The 16,987-nt window shown below is 40.1% G+C and overlaps 1 protein-coding gene and 1 pseudogene across 8 annotated transcripts in view; one reads left to right on the top strand and one right to left on the bottom strand.

The window, feature by feature from the left end:
- Nucleotides 1–16,987, top strand: part of UBE2K (ubiquitin conjugating enzyme E2 K) — a 120,922-nt gene that overhangs the window by 68,029 nt on the left and 35,906 nt on the right. For 5 of the 7 annotated variants that reach the window (XM_035293864.3, XM_078367373.1, XM_078367372.1 and 2 more), the window contains one exon: nt 8,524–8,617. The exons of the other annotated variants lie outside the window; for them this stretch is intronic. In XM_035293864.3, the coding sequence (XP_035149755.1) occupies nt 8,524–8,617 (94 nt within the window). The remainder of the gene's footprint in view (nt 1–8,523; nt 8,618–16,987) is intronic. 7 annotated transcript variants of the gene reach the window in all.
- LOC108590950 (glyceraldehyde-3-phosphate dehydrogenase pseudogene) lies at nt 1,973–6,643 on the bottom strand (annotated as a pseudogene). Its single transcript, XR_013533137.1, has one exon. The product of XR_013533137.1 is annotated as a glyceraldehyde-3-phosphate dehydrogenase pseudogene (transcript).

Raw genomic sequence — 16,987 nt, 5'->3', positions numbered from 1 at the left:
TTCATGACCCTGAATAATCTGGCTCTTGACTACTTCTCTGGCCTCATTTCTACTTTTTTTATTCTTTGTATTGTAGTCACATTGGTGGCTTTTCAATTCCTAAACTTGCCAAGTCCTCGTTGGCTTCTATTTTGCACAGTATGTACTCTTAAGTGTTGGCTTTACCTAACATTAAGTCTTTTAAAAGTAGTTTCCTCAAGGAAGCTTCCTCTTTCTAGATTTTCTCTTTGCTAAATGTTCTTCATAGTATCCTGTACTTCATTAAAAAATTATATAATTAGTTGTTCAGTACCTTAGTATGAAAAACCATCGATTTAGGGTAGAAAAAATTTCTAGTTGATCATTATACAACCAGTATCTGTTATAATGCCTTGCAAATAGCAAGTACTCAGTAAATATTCGTGGATTGATAAATCTGGAGCTTGAATTACTCTTCATTGTAGATTGTGTAAAGTTTGACAGAAGTCCAGAACTTAACTTTTTTTTTTTTTTAAGAGATAGGGGCTCACTGTCACACAGGCTGGTGTGCAATGGCACAATCAGAGCTCACTGAACCCTTGACCTCTTGGGCTCAAGTGATTCTCCCACCTCAGCCTCCTGACTAGCTGGGATTACAGGCACATGCTTTTTTTTTTTTTTTCCCCCTATACAGATGGGAGTTTCACTATGTGGCCCAGGCTGGTTTCAAACTCCTGGGCTCAGGTGATCCTTCTTCCTTGGCCTCCCAAAGTGTTGGGATTACAGGTGTGATTTAAAAATTGCTTGCTGTGGCTGAGCATGGTGTCTCACGCCTGTAATTGCAGCACTTTGGGAGATTGAGTTGGGTGGATCACTTGAGGTCAGGAGTTCAAGACCATCCTGGCCAATGTGGCAAAACTCCATTTCTACTAAAAATACAAAAATTAGCCAGACATAGTGGCAGGCGGCTGTAATCGCAGCTGCTTTGGAGGCTGAGGCACAAGAATCACTTGAACCCCTGAGGGGGAGGTTCCAGTTGCACCACTGCATTCCAGCCTGTGCGACAGAGCCAGACTCCATCTCAAAAAAAAAAAAAGCTAGTTGCTATAGCTTCTTTATCATTTTTTGTTTCTTCTAATTTTTTTTTTTTTGAGACGGAGTCTCACTTCGTTGCCCAGGCTGGAGTGCATTGGTGCAGTCTCCACCTAACTGCAACCTCTGCCTCATGGGTTCAAGTCATTCTCCTGCCTAAGCTTGTCTTGAACTTCTGACCTCAGGTGATCTGCCCACCTCGGCCTCCCAAAGCGCTGGGATTACAGGCATGAGCCACTGCGCTTGGCCATTTTGTACTCTTTTTAACGTGGATACCAGAAAATTTTACATTACATATGTGGCTTATGTTACATGGAATACTGCTGGTCTAGAGCTTGTTTTTAGTAAGGATCATATGTGCGTCTCCATGGCCTCAGTTTTTCATTCTCCCAATCCCTTTGTTTTCATATCACTTCTGCTTTGGGAATGTTATGTGCCATAAGCTTCAGAATTTTTAAAAATTTAACTGCCTATGCCAGGCACGGTTGCTCGTGTGTGTAATCCCAGCGTTTTGGGAGGCCAAAGTGTACAGATCACTGGAGGTCAGGAGTTCAAGACCACTCTGGTCAACATAGCAAACCTTGTCTCTACTACAAAAAAATTAGCCAGGTGTGGTGGTGGGCGCCTTTAATCCCAGTTACTCGGGAGGCTGAGGCAGGAGAATTGTTTGAACTCAAGAGGCAAAATTTGCAGTGAGCTGAGATTATGCCACTGTGCTCCAGCCTGGGTGACACAGCAAGACTCCATCTCAAAAAAATAAGAAATAAAATAAAATAAATTTAACTGCCCAGAAGGCAGAAATTGTGTTTATTTCTTGGGCCTTTGAATAATAGGGGATATTAAATTATGAAAAAATAACGGCAACTGTTAAGCTTTTAAGGTGTCATTTCCAACAACTTAGGAAGAACTGAATTTCAGATGGAGTCTTGCTCTGTCCCCAGGCTGGAGTGTGATGACGCTGTCTGGGTTCACTGCAACTTCCACCTCTCAGGTTCAAGTGGTTCTCCTGCCTCAGTCTCCTGAGTAGCTGGGATTACAGGCACTTGCCACCACGCCTGGCTAATTTTTGTATTTTTTAGTAGAGATGGAGTTTTACCCAATCCGAGGTGAAGGAACTTCTGACCTCAGGTGATCCACCTGCCTTGGCCTCCCAAAGTGTTGAGATTACAGGTTTGAACCACTGTGCCCTGCCTAAATTTCACTTTTGTATGCATGATAATGATGAGCAGGGTTTCTAAAATAGTTGTGGCTTGACTAGGAAACAAATTAATAATTTTTTTATATTAATGAGAATTACTTATAACTTTAGGGGGCATTTAGAATTTGTCTTATTTGAAATTTGGAGTTAAATTTTATTTTCAAGCACTTTTTTTTATAATAAATAGAAGTGAGGCTAAGGTGGTTAGTTATTCTTTTAAAAACATGCAGTATTTGCTTTGGGTTAATTTTCTGCTCCAACATCATTATCAAGAGTCAGCGTGTTAACAGTGATAAATTCAGCATTTACTGTGTGGCAGGCATTGTTCTATATACTGTATTTGTTAAATTCACCAGTGAACCCTATGAGGAACTATCTTATCCTTAGATCCCAGAGGATGAAACTGGAGTACAAAGTGGTTAATTAACTTGTTCATAGCTAGTAAGTTTTAAACAGGTTTAACAACAATATACTTTGTATTTAGTCCTTATGTGATAAAATCTTCCAGTGTTTAGTTTTTCCACTAGAATGTCAGCTCCAAGTGGGACTTAGGTTTTGTTCACTAACGTTTGAGATAGCATATAAAGACCCTAGTCATTATTTGAATGAACTTTTATAGTGATGATGGTAACAATGACAATATCGTTTTACTGAGAGATGTGGCCTTGGAAATATATTAGAACTGCTTTGAGTTCTTTGCTATTGGTTGTTGACAATAATGTTCTCTTTCTTAACCTTATTCAGATTAGCTTCAATATTATGTGCAGTTATGCATGCTTTCCGTGTGTCTTAAAATTGCTAACTTCTATAGCTTCTTTCTTTTTTTATTTTTATTTTTTAAAATTTTTGTGACAGTCTTGCTTTGTAGTGTAGGCTGAAATGCAGCAGCCTCTGCCTCCTGAGTTCAAGTAATTCTTACGCCTCAGCCTCCTGAGTAGCTGGGATTACAGACGTGTGCTACCATGCCCAGCTAATTTTTGTATTTTTAGAAGAGACAGGGTTTCACCATGTTGGCCAGGCTCGTCTCAAATTTCTTGCCTCAAATGATTCACCTGCCTTGGCCTCCCAAGCTCTGGAGTTACAGGGGTGAGACATAGGTTCTATGTATCTCTATTCCTTTCATACCTTAGGATTGCCTTGAAGCCCCAAGGGAACATCAGAAAAAAACAAGGCTACTAGAGGTCCCACTGTGTGTTTAGCTGAGTTGGGAGAAGAAAGTTTATAAAAGCAATCTTTCAGCCATCCTCTTGAAAGATTTACAGTGATAACAACACAGTTCTTCAGAATTTCACCCAAAAGCTTCAGCTGTCTTGGTTGTTGTAGTCATTAAAGTGAATAACACATTATTTTGATATTTATTTTTAGATACTATATTTTATTCTTAGACTATAGAAACACAATTGTGAATTAATTTTATAAAACAGAGCTTTAAAATTAAAGTTTTTTTTTTGAGACGGAATCTCACTCTTATTACCAAGGCTGGAGTGTGGTGGCGCAGTCTCGGCTCACTGCAACTTCTGCCTCCCAAGTTCAAGTGATTCTCCTGCCTCAACCTTCTGAGTAACTGGAACTACAGGTGCCTATCACCACACCCAGCTAATTTTTGTATTTTTAGTAGAGATGGGGTTTCATCATGTTGATTGGGCTGGTCTTGAACTCCTGACCTCAAGTGATTGGCCAGCCTCAGCCTTCCAAAGTGCTGGGATTACTGTCGTTAGCCACTGCACCCAGCCAAATTAAAGGTTTTATAGTTAATATTGTTTGGGAAAGGGGAACTATGCTGCTTACTTCTACCCAAGAACTTAATTCTGAAAGTATTCTCATTTTACAGGAATAAAATTGAGAATTAGGTGTTAAGTGACATACCTGAATGAATACCACGAGTAAGTGACAGAACTAGGATTCAGCACATGTACGTCTTACTCCAAAGGGCATACCTTTTGTAATACTGTCATCTTTCATCATTCTCCGTGTCTTACTTACAGTTCCTGACTCTTAAAGTGAGACTTTAAGTTTGTTTGTGGGAGCAGTGGGATTGGAGTTTTACATTGTGAAATAACTGGATGTTTGAATTAAACTGTGGTGGTATAAAGAATAGTAGTTGCTTGATGGAAAATTGAGCTGTGAAAAATTTTTGGCTAAACTTTCCGTTTCCTACTCTAAACCCTATAAAATGCTTTTTTTTTTTTTGTCCTTTTGAAATAATCTTGCTCTGTTGCCCAGGCTGAAGAGCAGTGGCAAAATCTTGGCTCACTCCAACCTCAACTCCCTGGGTTCAAATGATTTTTGTGCCTCAGCCTCCCAAGGAGCTGGGACTACAGTCACATACCATGATGCCCAGCTAATTTTTTGTATTTTTAGGAAAGATGGGATTTCACCATGTTGGTCTTGAACTCCTGACTCAGTGATCTGCCTCAGCCTCCCAAAGTGTTGGGGTTATAGGCGTAAGCCACTGCACCTGATCAGAATGCTTTTTGTAATGGAATTCATCATGGTAATGGTATTTTCTTGAGCTGATGTGGTACATTTTTAATAAAGTAATAGTGTTCTTTCTCTAAAGTGAATAAAAAAAAAAGGCAAATTTTCTCTGATTTATAATTTGGGGGCTGGACACCATGGCTCTTTTTGAGGCCGAGGCAGGAAACTGAAGCTGGTAGATCGATTGGGCCCAGGAGTTTAAGACCAGCCTGAACAACATGCCAAAACCCCATCTCTACTAAAAATAAAAAAATTTAGCCAGGCATGGTGTTGCGCACCTGTAGTCCCATCGACTGGGAAGGCTGAGGTGGAGAATCACCTGAGCCTGGTAAGTTGAGGTACAGTGAGCTGTGATTGCGCCACTGTATTCCAGCCTGGCTGATGGGAGTGAGACCCTGTCTTAAATAATAATTTGGGGATGATATAGACAAATAAGGACAGAGGTATGAAAATGAATAATTATTAGCATTTATTAACCAGAGAGTTGGGCAGTTTCCAAAAGCAGCTTTTCAATTTCTCTCTCCTCCTCTCCCAAAAACTTTAATCAGGTTCTTTAGTATCCTGACATCTTAGGGTTATTTACATACTACTTTTTGGAAGTGGGATTGTGGAAAGCTGTCGAGGTCTTTGAAAGCATGATTAGCTAGATTATTATTTTTGTTTGTATTTTCTTTCTTTTTTTTTTTTTGGCTGAGCACAGGGGACTTTATTGATGGTACATGACAAGGTGGGGCTCCCTAGGTTCCTCCCTCTTCAAGGGGTCTGCATGGAAACTGTGAGGAGGGCAGTTCGGTGTGGTGAGGGACTCAGTGTGGCAGGGACTCCCCAGCAGTGAGGGCCTCTCTTCCTCTCGTGCTCTCGCTGGGGCTGGTGGTCCAGGGGTCTTACTCCTTGGAGGCCATGTGACATGAGGTCCACCACCCTGTTGCTGTAGCCAAATTTATCATCACATTAGGAAATGAGCTTGACGAAGTGGTTGTTGTGGGTAATGCCAGCCCCAGCATCGAAGGTGGAAGAATGGGTGTCGCTGTTGAAGTCAGAGGACACCACCTGGTGCTCAGTGTAGCCCAGGATGCCCTTGAGGGGGCCCTCCGACGCCTGCTTCACCACCTTCTTGATGTCATCATATTTGGCAGTGGGGACACGGAAGGCCATGCCAGTGAGCTTCCCGTTCAGCTCAGGGATGACCTTGCCCACGGCCTTGGCAGCACCAGTAGAGGCAGGGATGATGTTCTGGAGAGCCCCATGGCCATCACGCCACAGTTTCCCGGAGGGGCCATCCATGGTCTTCTGGGTGGCAGTGATGGCGTGGACGGTGGTCATGAGTCCTTCCACAATACGAAAGTTGTCATGGATGACCTTGGCCAGGGGCGCTAAGCAGTTGGTGGTGCAGGAGGCATTGCTGATAATCTTGAGGCTGTTGTCATACTTCTCATGGTTCACGCCCATCACGAACATGGGGGCATCAGCAGAGGGAGCAGATATGATGACCCTTTTGGCTCCCCACTGCAAGTGAGCCCCAGCCTTCTCCATGGTGGTGAAGATGTCAGTGGACTCCACCACATACTCAGCGCCAGCATCGCCCCACTTGATTTTGGAGGGATCTCGCTCCTGGAAGATGGTGATGGGATTTCCATTGATTACAAGCTTCCCATTCTCAGCCTTGACAGTGCCATGGAATTTGCCATGGGTGGAATCATACTGGAACATGTAGACCATGTAGTTGAGGTTAATGAAGGGATCATTGATGGCGATGATATCTACTTTACCAGAGTTAAAAGCAGCCCTGGTGACCAGGCTCCCAATATGACCAAATCCATTGACTCTGACCTTCACCTTCCCCACGGTGTCTCAGGGATATGGCTGGCAATGGGAGACAAGATGCGGCTGTCTGTTGAACAGGAGGAGCAGAGAGCCTTGTATTTTCAGTAGACAGTAATCCCAGCACTTTGGGAGGCCAAGGCAGGCAACTGCATTCCAGCCTGGGAGACAGAGCGAGACTCCAGCTCAAAAAATATATATATTATTTTCTGTTGCTAAAATGTACATTTTCACCTCTGCCACAAATACCAAGGTTGTTAATAATTTTTTAGGGCATAAGTAGTACCTTCTTACTGTACATATTTATAGTTAAATTTAGTTTTTGGATAAACAGTATTTTCAGAAAAATGTAAAAAAACCAGTACTAATTAGAAAGTACATTTTTAAATCCTGTGTTTTTATTAAAAGGATTAATTAGGAGTGATGTGAACTTTAAAAAATTTAGGTTTTAAGTTATATATTTTTTCTGAACTAAACGTTCTATACTAAAAATATTTAATATAGAGAAGAAAGTAAAAATTGTGTCTCTTTTGGGGTTGTAGGAGGAAGCCAAAGACCTCTAAAACAGTAATTCTTACACTGTTTTATCTAATACGTTTAAGAAAATGCGTCTAAAAGCAAAAAACTTCACTTTTGAAATCTTGAGTGAGGCTTTCTTTCATAAGAGTAGATATGTTGTGTCAACTAGGTAACAATATGGAATCCTAACCAAAAAAATGAAGATATAGGCTGAGCGTGGTGGCTCGTGCCTGTAATTCCAGCACTTTGGGAGGGCGAGGTGGGTGGATCATAAGGTCAGGAGTTCCAAACCAGCCTGGCCAACATGGTGAAACCCTGCCTCTATTAAAAATACAAAAATTAGCCAGTCATGGTGGCACAGTCCTGTAATCCCAGCTACTTGGGAGACTGAGGCAGAAGAATCACTTGAACCTGGGAGGCAGAGGTTGCAGTGAGCCAAGGTAGCACCATTGCACTCCAGCCCGGATGACAAGAGCAAGACTCCGTCTCAAAAAAAAAAAAAAGAAGAAGAAGATAGAACTTGTACTTTAGGGATTTTGGTTTAAAAAATTAAAAGGAGAAGATTTACTGAATTTTTAAGATAGGTTTGAGAACATAAGTGCGGAGCTCATTTACAGGCAGGCACTTATGAATGTTAATGTGAATCCCACTGGATGGTTTTCTCAATCATTTGATGTTATCCTGGCTCTGAGAATGGACTGTCCATAAGATTAAGAGACTCAGTAATGCTGTATAGATAGGAAAGTACTTGGAGTAGTATAAAGTGCAAAATAAGTCAGTGTAGATAAATTTAAAGTAGGAGTCTGGTTTTGGAAGTAGGTAGTTGCCATTTTAGTAAACTAAGCAGAAAAACAAAGAAGGTCTTAGATTCTTTGGAGGCATTTAGGCCTCTGGAATTTTCATGGAAAGGAAAATCAATTAGATGGCTAGAGCTTTCACCATTCTGGTGGATGGTATACTATTTCAGTCAGTTAAACTAAACATCTAGAGTTGTTATTGTTAGTTCAAGTGAGAGTTTATGGCCTAAATGCGTTTTAATGACCCTGAATTTTCTGTTTGTATGAGCAGAACCCATGTATCCTGTGGGGGATAGTGCAGAATATAGTATCTTAGCATTCATCTGTGGATGATTAGATTTATCACTTTGGACCTAACAAACATGGAATTGGCAAACATAAAATAGGTTTTATACTATTTTTCTCTAATAATATTCCTAGAAAGTCAAGAAGCAATTGTATTGTTCAAAGTGGTGTTACTTCATTTAGAGCATCGAAGTTAAAATTTCTTAGTTTTAAATATTCTTAAAACTGGCTAATTAAGTCCTAGAAAAACCCAGACTTATTTTACTAGAGCAAATAATCAAGCTTATGAAAGAGGGGGTGAAATTTTTTATAGGTAATACATTAGGCGTTTTTCTTGCTGACATAACTAACATTTATTTTCTGTTTATTTTTAAGACGAGCAAAAATCAAATTAAAGTAGATCTTGTAGATGAGAATTTTACAGAATTAAGAGGAGAAATAGCAGGACCTCCAGACACACCATATGAAGGCAAGTACTTTTTTCTGTATCAAAATATTGTGCATATTAGAACTTGTCTGAAACATTAAATCAAAATAATCTTAAACACCTATAAATTATATGGAGAGTAACTTCATTTGGCTTAGATATATAGCAATTTAAAAAATACTAAATTTAGATACTTAATATAAACCGGTGTTTCTTACTGAATTTTAGCCAATTTTTTTCTTTCCACAAAACAGTTTTAGCAGAGCTTTGTTACAGTTATAGGTTAGAATGTAATAGAATAAAACATCTGGCATGTTAAACTTCTAAATTATATGGACTATAGACCCTCAGTTACCCTTTATATGGTAACTAAAACAGACCTTGCCTTAAATATCTCACTGGTAAATGTTGCTGTTGTTTTTAAAGTTCTTCTTTTTGTATTTAGCATTTCATTCACTCATATGTCTTCATACAGGCTGTAGTCCAAATGTTTATTTTCTTTATTCAGGAAAGCTTTTAGTGATCATTTCAAGACATATAGAAAAGACGTGGCTTTGCTGAATTTGGTGTTCACAAATTAAGTCTGTAGCTACTTTAGACCATTGGGTGGTAAGATAGAGAAATAAGCCTTAGAGCATTTTACTTTCTCATGAGATGAATCCTCATTAATTAATATTGTAAATTTAGATTATATAGCAAATAACCAAGGCTCTTGCGTTAATAGGTATTCAAGTGTTTGTTTACTAGAAAACATATAAAAGTATGGTAATTCCTAATTGTATAATCTTTACATGTATTTTCTCATTTAATCCTTTCAGCAAATCTTATGAGGTAGATACAGAGATCGCTGTTTCATAGATGAAGCAAGCTCAACGAAGTAACTCATCTAAGGTCAAACATCTAAGTAGCACAGCTAATAGCCTTTGCCTTCAGAGCCTGTGCTTTTTTTTTGAGATGCAGTTTTGCCCTTGTTGCCCAGGCTGGAGCGTAGTGGTGAGATCTCAGTTCACCGCAATCTCCTCCTCCTGGGTTCAAGTGATTCTCCTGCCTCAGCCTTCCAAGTAGCTGAAATTACAGGCATGTGCCACCAGGCCTGGCTAATTTTGTATTTTTAGTAGAAACAGGGTTCTCCATGTTGGTCAGGCCATTCTGGACCCTGACCTCAGGTAATCCCCCTGCCTCAGCCTCCCAAAGTACTGGGAATACAGGTGTGAGCCAAAGCCTATGCTTTTAATCACTTTATGTAAATCAGAACTGACTTAATATGGAAGTGGTGGCAATGTCTATTTTGTTTTCTTTTGTTATCTGTTCTTTTAGATGCAAAGTTTTACTGTTACCCAGGCTGCAGAGCAGTGGCATGGTCATAGCTCATTATAAACTTGAATTCCTGGGCTCAAGTAATCCTCCAGCTTCCTCAGTAGCTAGTACTACAGGTGCATGCCACCACATCCAGTTAAATATTTTGCGTGTGTTTTTTTGTTGTTCATTTTTTGTTTTTTGAAACAGAGTCTCTTTCTCGCCCAGGCTGGAGTACAGTGCACGGTCTTGGCTCACTGCAACCTCTGCCTTCCAGGATCAAGTGACTCTACTGCTTCAGCCTCCCGAGTCACTAGGATTACAAGCGCATATCACCACGCCAGCTAATTTTTGTATATTTAGTAGAGATGGGGTTTCACCATGTTGTCCAGGCTAGTCTTGAACTCCTGACCTCAGGTGATTCCCCCTGCCTGTGCCTCCCAAAGTGCTAAAAATCTAATATTCTTGAATATTTTTCTGTTTTTAATCCAGATTTTTAAAGACCCTACAATGTCTTTAGCATATTATACCAATTTTATTTGTTCCCCTTTTTTTGAGACGAAGTCTTGTTCTGTTGCCCAGGCTGGAGTGCAATGGCACTATCTTGGCTCACTGCAGTTTTCGCCTCCCATTCAAGTGATTCTTCTGCCTCAGCCTCCCGAGTAGCTGAGATTACCGGCACCTAACAACACGATCAGCTAATTTTTGTATTTGAATAGAGACAGGGTTTTACCATATTGGCCAGTCTGGTCTGGAACTCCTGACCTTGTGATCTGCCCACCTAGGCTTCCCAAAATGTTGGGATTACAGGTGTGAGCCACCATGCCTGACCCATTTTTTATTTTTTTATTGGAGAGATGGCATCTTGCTATTTTATCCAGGCTGGTCTCAAACTCCTGGACTCAAGCAATCCTGGACTCAAGCAATCCCAATCCAAAGTGTTGGGATTCTAGGCGTGAGCCACTGGGCCTAACCTTGTAGCAATTCTTAAGTCATAAAATTTTACTTTTTGTTTTATAGTTTATATGAACCATTTCTAGATATCATTTAATTTTTTATACTGTTTATTGAGTGCTTCCTATCTGCCTAGCTTGGTCTGGCTGTTTTCATGGATGCTATTTCATTTAGTCCTTTTCACAGTCATTACATGTAGAGGAGACCTTTACTTAAACTTAGAAAAACCAGGTGCTTGTCCTAATAGCAGATTTTTTTTCTTTTTTTTTTCTGAGGTGGTGTCTCGCTCTTGTCACCCAAGCTGGAGTGCAGTGGCGCGATCTTGGCTCATTGCAACCTCCACATTCCGGGTTCAAGCAATTCTCCTTCCTCAGCCTCCCGAGTAGTTGGAATTACAGGTGTCTACAATCACGCCTGGCTAAATTTTGTATTTTTAGTAGAGACAGCATTTGACCATGTTGGCCAGGCTGGTGACAAACTCCTGATGTCAGGTGATCCGCCCTTGTAGGCCTCTGAAAGTGCTGAGATTACAGGCGTGAGCCACTGAGCCCAGCCACAGATTATTATTATTATTATTTTTTTTTGTATAGACGGGGTTTCACCAAGTTGGCCAGGGTGGTCTTGAACTCCTGACCTCAGGCAATCCGCCCGCCTCGGCCTCCCAAAGTGCTGGGACTACAGGCATGAGCCACCGTGCCCAGCCATTTTTTGTTTTTTGGCAGATGTTTTTATATAATAATATACTGGCTTCTTTTTGAAGTCGGGCTTTATAGTTATTCTTGAAATTTTTTTTAGATTGTTTTGAAGTATTTTTGGAAGATAGTAGGACAATGACATTACTCTAGAGGTCAGCCAGCAAAGTTCTAAATTTTTTAATTGATTTTTATAAACAGCACTTTCTGAGCTAAATTAGGTAGGTAGAAGCAATATTTTTTTTTTGAGACGAAGTTTCGCTCTTGTTACCCAGGCTGGAGTGCAGTGGTGTGATCTCAGCTCACCGCAACCTCCGCCTCCTTCAGGCAATTCTCCTGCCTCAGCCTCCTGAGTAGCTGGGATTAAAGGCACACGCCACCATGCCCAGCTAATTTTTTGTATTTTTAGTAGAGACGGGGTTTCACCATGTTGACTAGGATGGTCTCGATCTCTTGACCTTGTGATCCACCCGCCTCAGCCTCCCAAAGTGCTGGGATTAAAGGCTTGAGCCACCGCGCCCGGCCTAGAAGCAATATTTAATGCATGCTTTTTAAAAATCGCATAATGTATACTTACAGAACAATTAAGATATATTCTTTATTTGTTTGAAACAAGTTTGATCTTTTTTTTTTTTTTTTCTTTTTCCTCGATACTGAGAATCAGGCCAAAAGTTTGGTCATTGAAAAGTACTTATTTCTGGCTGGGTGTGGTGGCTCATGCCTGTAATCCCAGCACTTTGGGAGGCCAAGGCAGGTGGTTCACAAGGTCAGGAGTTCAAGAACAGCCTGACCAACACGGTGAAACCCTGTCTCTACTAAAAATACAAAAAATACACTGGGTGTAGTGGCATATGCCTGTAATCCCAGCTACTCAGGAGGCTGAGGCAGGAGAATTGCTTGAACCCTGGAGGTGGAGGTTACAGTGAGCCAAGATCGCTCCACTGTACTCCAACCTGGGCAACAAAGGGAGATTCCCTCTCAAAAAAAAAAAAAAAAAAAGTGCTTATTTCAGCTGCTGCTGCTAAGTGAGACAATATTTTGATAAGATTAGATTTAATATACTTTTTGGCATATATCTGAGATAGAGTGACTTGAATTCTATTATTTTTTTGTAAAACTGTTAAGAGAAGTTATTCATTTTATTAAGGAAAAGCACTAAGGGCATACACTTTAATGCTTTTTCTTTGAAATATGATAGGTAAAATATTAAATATTTATTGCAAGGATGTTGCAATTTTTGAGTTTTTAGAAATCTAAAATGCTAAGTCAAAAGTTTACATGTGGAATGTTAAGATATTTATAACCGTTATTAAGTAATGAGGCAGCTGTGTTTTTAGTATTAAAAGAATCAGATTGTGAAGTAGAATACTTATAGGAAAATGCCATATTGTGCATGTTATTTAACTCAATTTTCTTATCTTCTTTTACCTTAATAATTCAATGACAAAGGGACAGTTTAGTTCTTGAGCTTTTCTTCCTAAAAGTTCTTCTAGTCATTGTTGACAATTTAAAAATTCTCATTTCTTTTCCATCTCATCCTCTTTGGGTTAAGTTAAATTAAAGATCATTAATCTTTTTTTTTTCTTTTTGAGACAGAGTCTCACTCCGTTGCCAGGTGCCATGCTGGAGTGCAGTGGCGCCATCTCGGCTCACTGCAGCTTCCGCCTCCCAGGTTCAAGCAATTCTCCTGCCTCAGCCTCCCGAGTAGCTGGGACTACAGGCATGCACCACCACACTCAACTAATTTTTGTATTTTTAATAGAGACGGGGTTTTATCATGTTGGCCAGGATGGTTTTGATCTCTTGACCTCATGATCCACCTGCCTCGGCATCCCAAAGTGCTGGGATTACAGGCGTGAGCCACCACGCCTGGCCAAGCTCATTAATTTTTAATATTAAAAGCTATTCTTCAAAAGTTAATCTTTTATAGTAAAAGCTCTTATAGTATGAATAATGTAGTTATCATAAATTAGTATTAGTATTATTAGTTGTATTACCCTGATCAAATAATACTGTGATTAATGCTAAGTGGTTATATATTGAAAGTTGTTAGAGCATGTAACATATGGGATAGTTATAAGATTTTGGAGACTCTGGAGTCCAGCATTATTTATATAATATCTCCCAGCTCTCACATTGCTCCTAAGAGATTATTTTGGCCATTCAAGAAGAACTTTGATGGGTTATAGAGATGGTAATTTGGAGTTTAACAAGAAGAAAAAAAGTATTCTTAGGAAGAAAAAAGAAAAGCCTATGTAGTGCTGAAGCCAAATTTATTATAACTATATTTGAAGCTAGCATTTATAATTCTGGGTATAGACAGTTTCTTCAGGTACCTTTCTTTTACCTGTCCTTTTTTTCTTTCCGCTACTTTTCTTTTAATTTCATTATTATTATACATTCTGGGATTGAGGCATTTAGTTCAACTCATGCATTAGTCACTATGGGATTCTATTAAAAAGACCTAGTGGCCGAGCGAGGTGGCTTATGCCTGTAATCCCAGCATTTAGGGAGGCCAAGCTGGGTGGATCATTTGAGGTCAGGAGTTCAAGAACAGCTTAGCCAAAATAGTGAGACCCCATCTCTACTTAAAAAGTACAAAAATTAGCTGGGCTGGTGGTATGTGCCTTTAGTCCCAGCTACTCAGGAGGCTGAGGTAGGAGAATCACTTGAACCAGGAGGTGGAGGTTGCAGTGAGCCAAGATTGCCCCACTGCACTCTAGCCTGGGCAACTGACTCTCCATATCAAAAAAAAAAAAAAATAGCAGGAAGAGGTCAAGTGTGATGGCTCATGTGTATAATCTCAGCACTTTGGGAGCCTGAGGCAGGAGTTCAAGACTAGCCTGACCAACATGGTAAACCCCATCTCTACTAAAAATACAAAAATTGGCTGGGCTCAGTGGCTCATGCCTGTAATCCTAGCACTTTGGGAGGCCAAAGTGAGGGAATTACCTGAGGTCAGGAGTTTGAGACCAGTCTGGCCAACAGGGTGAAACCTTATCTCTACTAAAAATACAAAAATTAGCTGGAGATGGTGGCAGGTGCCTATAATCCCAGCTATTTGGGAGGCTGGGGCAGGAGAACTGCTTGAACCCAGGAGGTAGAGGTTGCAGTGAGCCAAGATAGTGCCATTGCATTCCAGCATGGGTGACAAGCAAGATTCAGTCTCAAAAAACAAAAGCTAGATTTGGGGGTGGCAGACACCTATAATCTTAGCTACTCAGGAGACTGAGGTACAAAAATCGCTGGAACCAAACCAGGGTCTAGCCACTGCACTCCATCCTAGACAACAGCAAGATCCTGTCACAAAAAAAAAAGAGAGAGAGAGAAGGATTAGAACCAAAAACGACTTGAAGAAAATAGTGCCGCTTTTTTCCCCCTCAAATTCACAGTTATCGATCCATTCATAACAATGGGGGAGTGAGGAGGTATATTTTACAGTCTAGAATATACTAAAGAAAGGCTCCTGTTTGACTTTTTAGAGAACTGAGTGTATAAAATTTTGAAGATAATAATGCTCCTAAGACAGTTTTTTCCCCTTTTTTTTTTTTTTTTTTGCATTTTAGGTTTTGGGGTACATGTGAAGAACATGCAGGATTGTTGGATAGGTACACACATGGCAGTGTGATATGCTGCCTTCCTCCCTTATCACCTATATCTGGCATTTCTCCCCATGAACACACATTTTTTTATTTACTTTTTATTACCAGAAGTTTCAGATACATAAAAAAGAAGAATATAATGAAGCCTGTCCAGTCAGCTTTAATAACTTATCAGCTCATGGCCATCTTTTTTTTTTTTTTTTTTTGAGACCGAGTTTCGCTCTTGTTACCCAGGCTGGAGTGCAATGGTGAGATCTTGGCTCACTGCAACCTCCGCCTCCTGGGTTCAGGCAATTCTCCTGCCTCAGCCTCCTGAGTAGCTGGGATTACAGACACGCCACCATGCCCAGCTAATTTTTTGTATTTTTAGTAGAGACGGGGTTTCACCATATTGACCAAGATGGTCTCGATCTCTTGACCTCGTGATCCACCCGCATTGGCCTCCCAAAGTGCTGGGATTACAGGCTCGAGCCACCACGCCTGGCCTAGCCATCTTTGATCTAATCTATTCTTTGATTATCTTGAAACAAAATCTCATAGCCTTATATATAAGTATTGCAATAGCACAGTTTTATTGACTATATTTTATAATATTCCATGTTATTAATAATTTGTCATAAAATCTTAGAAGGTGCATTAGAGTTAGGAGTTGAATCCAGCCTCTCATCCAGTGCAGGACTTCTCCCTTCAGAGTTTCTTTTCTTTCTTTCTCTCTCTCCTTCCTTCCTTCCTTCTTTTCTTTTCTTTCTTTCTTTCTTTCATTTTTTGTTGAGACAGATTCTTGCTCTGTCACCCAGACTGGAGTGCAGTGGCACAGTATTGGCTCAGTGCATTATCCTCCTCCTGGGTTCAAGCAATTCTTGTGCCTCAGCCCCCAAGTAGCTGGGATTACAGGCACGAGCCACAACACCCGGATAATTTTTGTATTTTTAGTAGAGATGGGTTTTGCCATGTTTGCCAGGCTCGTCTTGAACTCCTGACCTCAAGTGATGGGCCCACCTCAGCTTCCCAAAGTGCTGGGATTACAGGTGTGAGCCATTGTGCCCTGCTTAGAGTTTCTTAAGAGGCAGTTATCCTCTCCTTGAGTACCCCAGCTGTGAGAAGCTAGATCAGCTTTTAAAAAATGCTTGTTTATCTGCTAGTTGCTCAAGATAATGTCAAAACAAAAAGGTGCCTTCTATTTGTATATTACTCATTAGAAAAGCTCCTTGGTAAAATTTTACATTTTATATACCCATTTAAAGAAATGGCTTTTTGTCTTTTTGTCTCTCTCTCGTTGAATTTTGTTTAAAACTTTAAGGATATAAGGTTTTTTATATTAAAATAGAGACAAGGTCTTGCTATATTGACCAGGCTGTACTCAAACTCCTGGCCTAGCTTTAAGCAGACCTCCCACCTTGGCCTCCCAAAGTGTTGAGATTACACGCATTAGCCGTGGAACCAGCTTGTTTTTATTATGTTGGTGCAAAAATAATTGCAGTTTAATTGCACCAATAAAATGGTGCAATTAAAATTAACAAATAAGTATGAACATTTAATTTAGTTAATTAAAATAAAATTAACAAATGAGTATGAACGTTTAGGGCACAAATGAAAAGATTGGGACCTTATTTCGTTTGTGAGAACCAGTTAAAAGTAGAATTTTGTTTATGGCATAATCTCTATCCTTTGTATCATCTATATTTTTATACCTCCTTGCCTTCTTTCTTTTCTTTTTTTTTGGTTTTTATTTTTTATTTTTTGTTATTTAGCAACTGTAAACAAGGTGGATTAGAGAAAACAGTAGGCGATTAAAGCTATAATAGTTAGGCCGGGCGTGGTGGCTCACACCTGTAATCCAAGCACTTTGGAGGCCAAGGCGGGCGGGC

This window comes from Callithrix jacchus, chromosome 3 (assembly GCF_049354715.1).
Source record: "Callithrix jacchus isolate 240 chromosome 3, calJac240_pri, whole genome shotgun sequence".
Classification (NCBI taxonomy): domain Eukaryota; kingdom Metazoa; phylum Chordata; class Mammalia; order Primates; family Cebidae; genus Callithrix; species Callithrix jacchus.
This window is presented reverse-complemented; position numbering and strand designations above follow the sequence as displayed.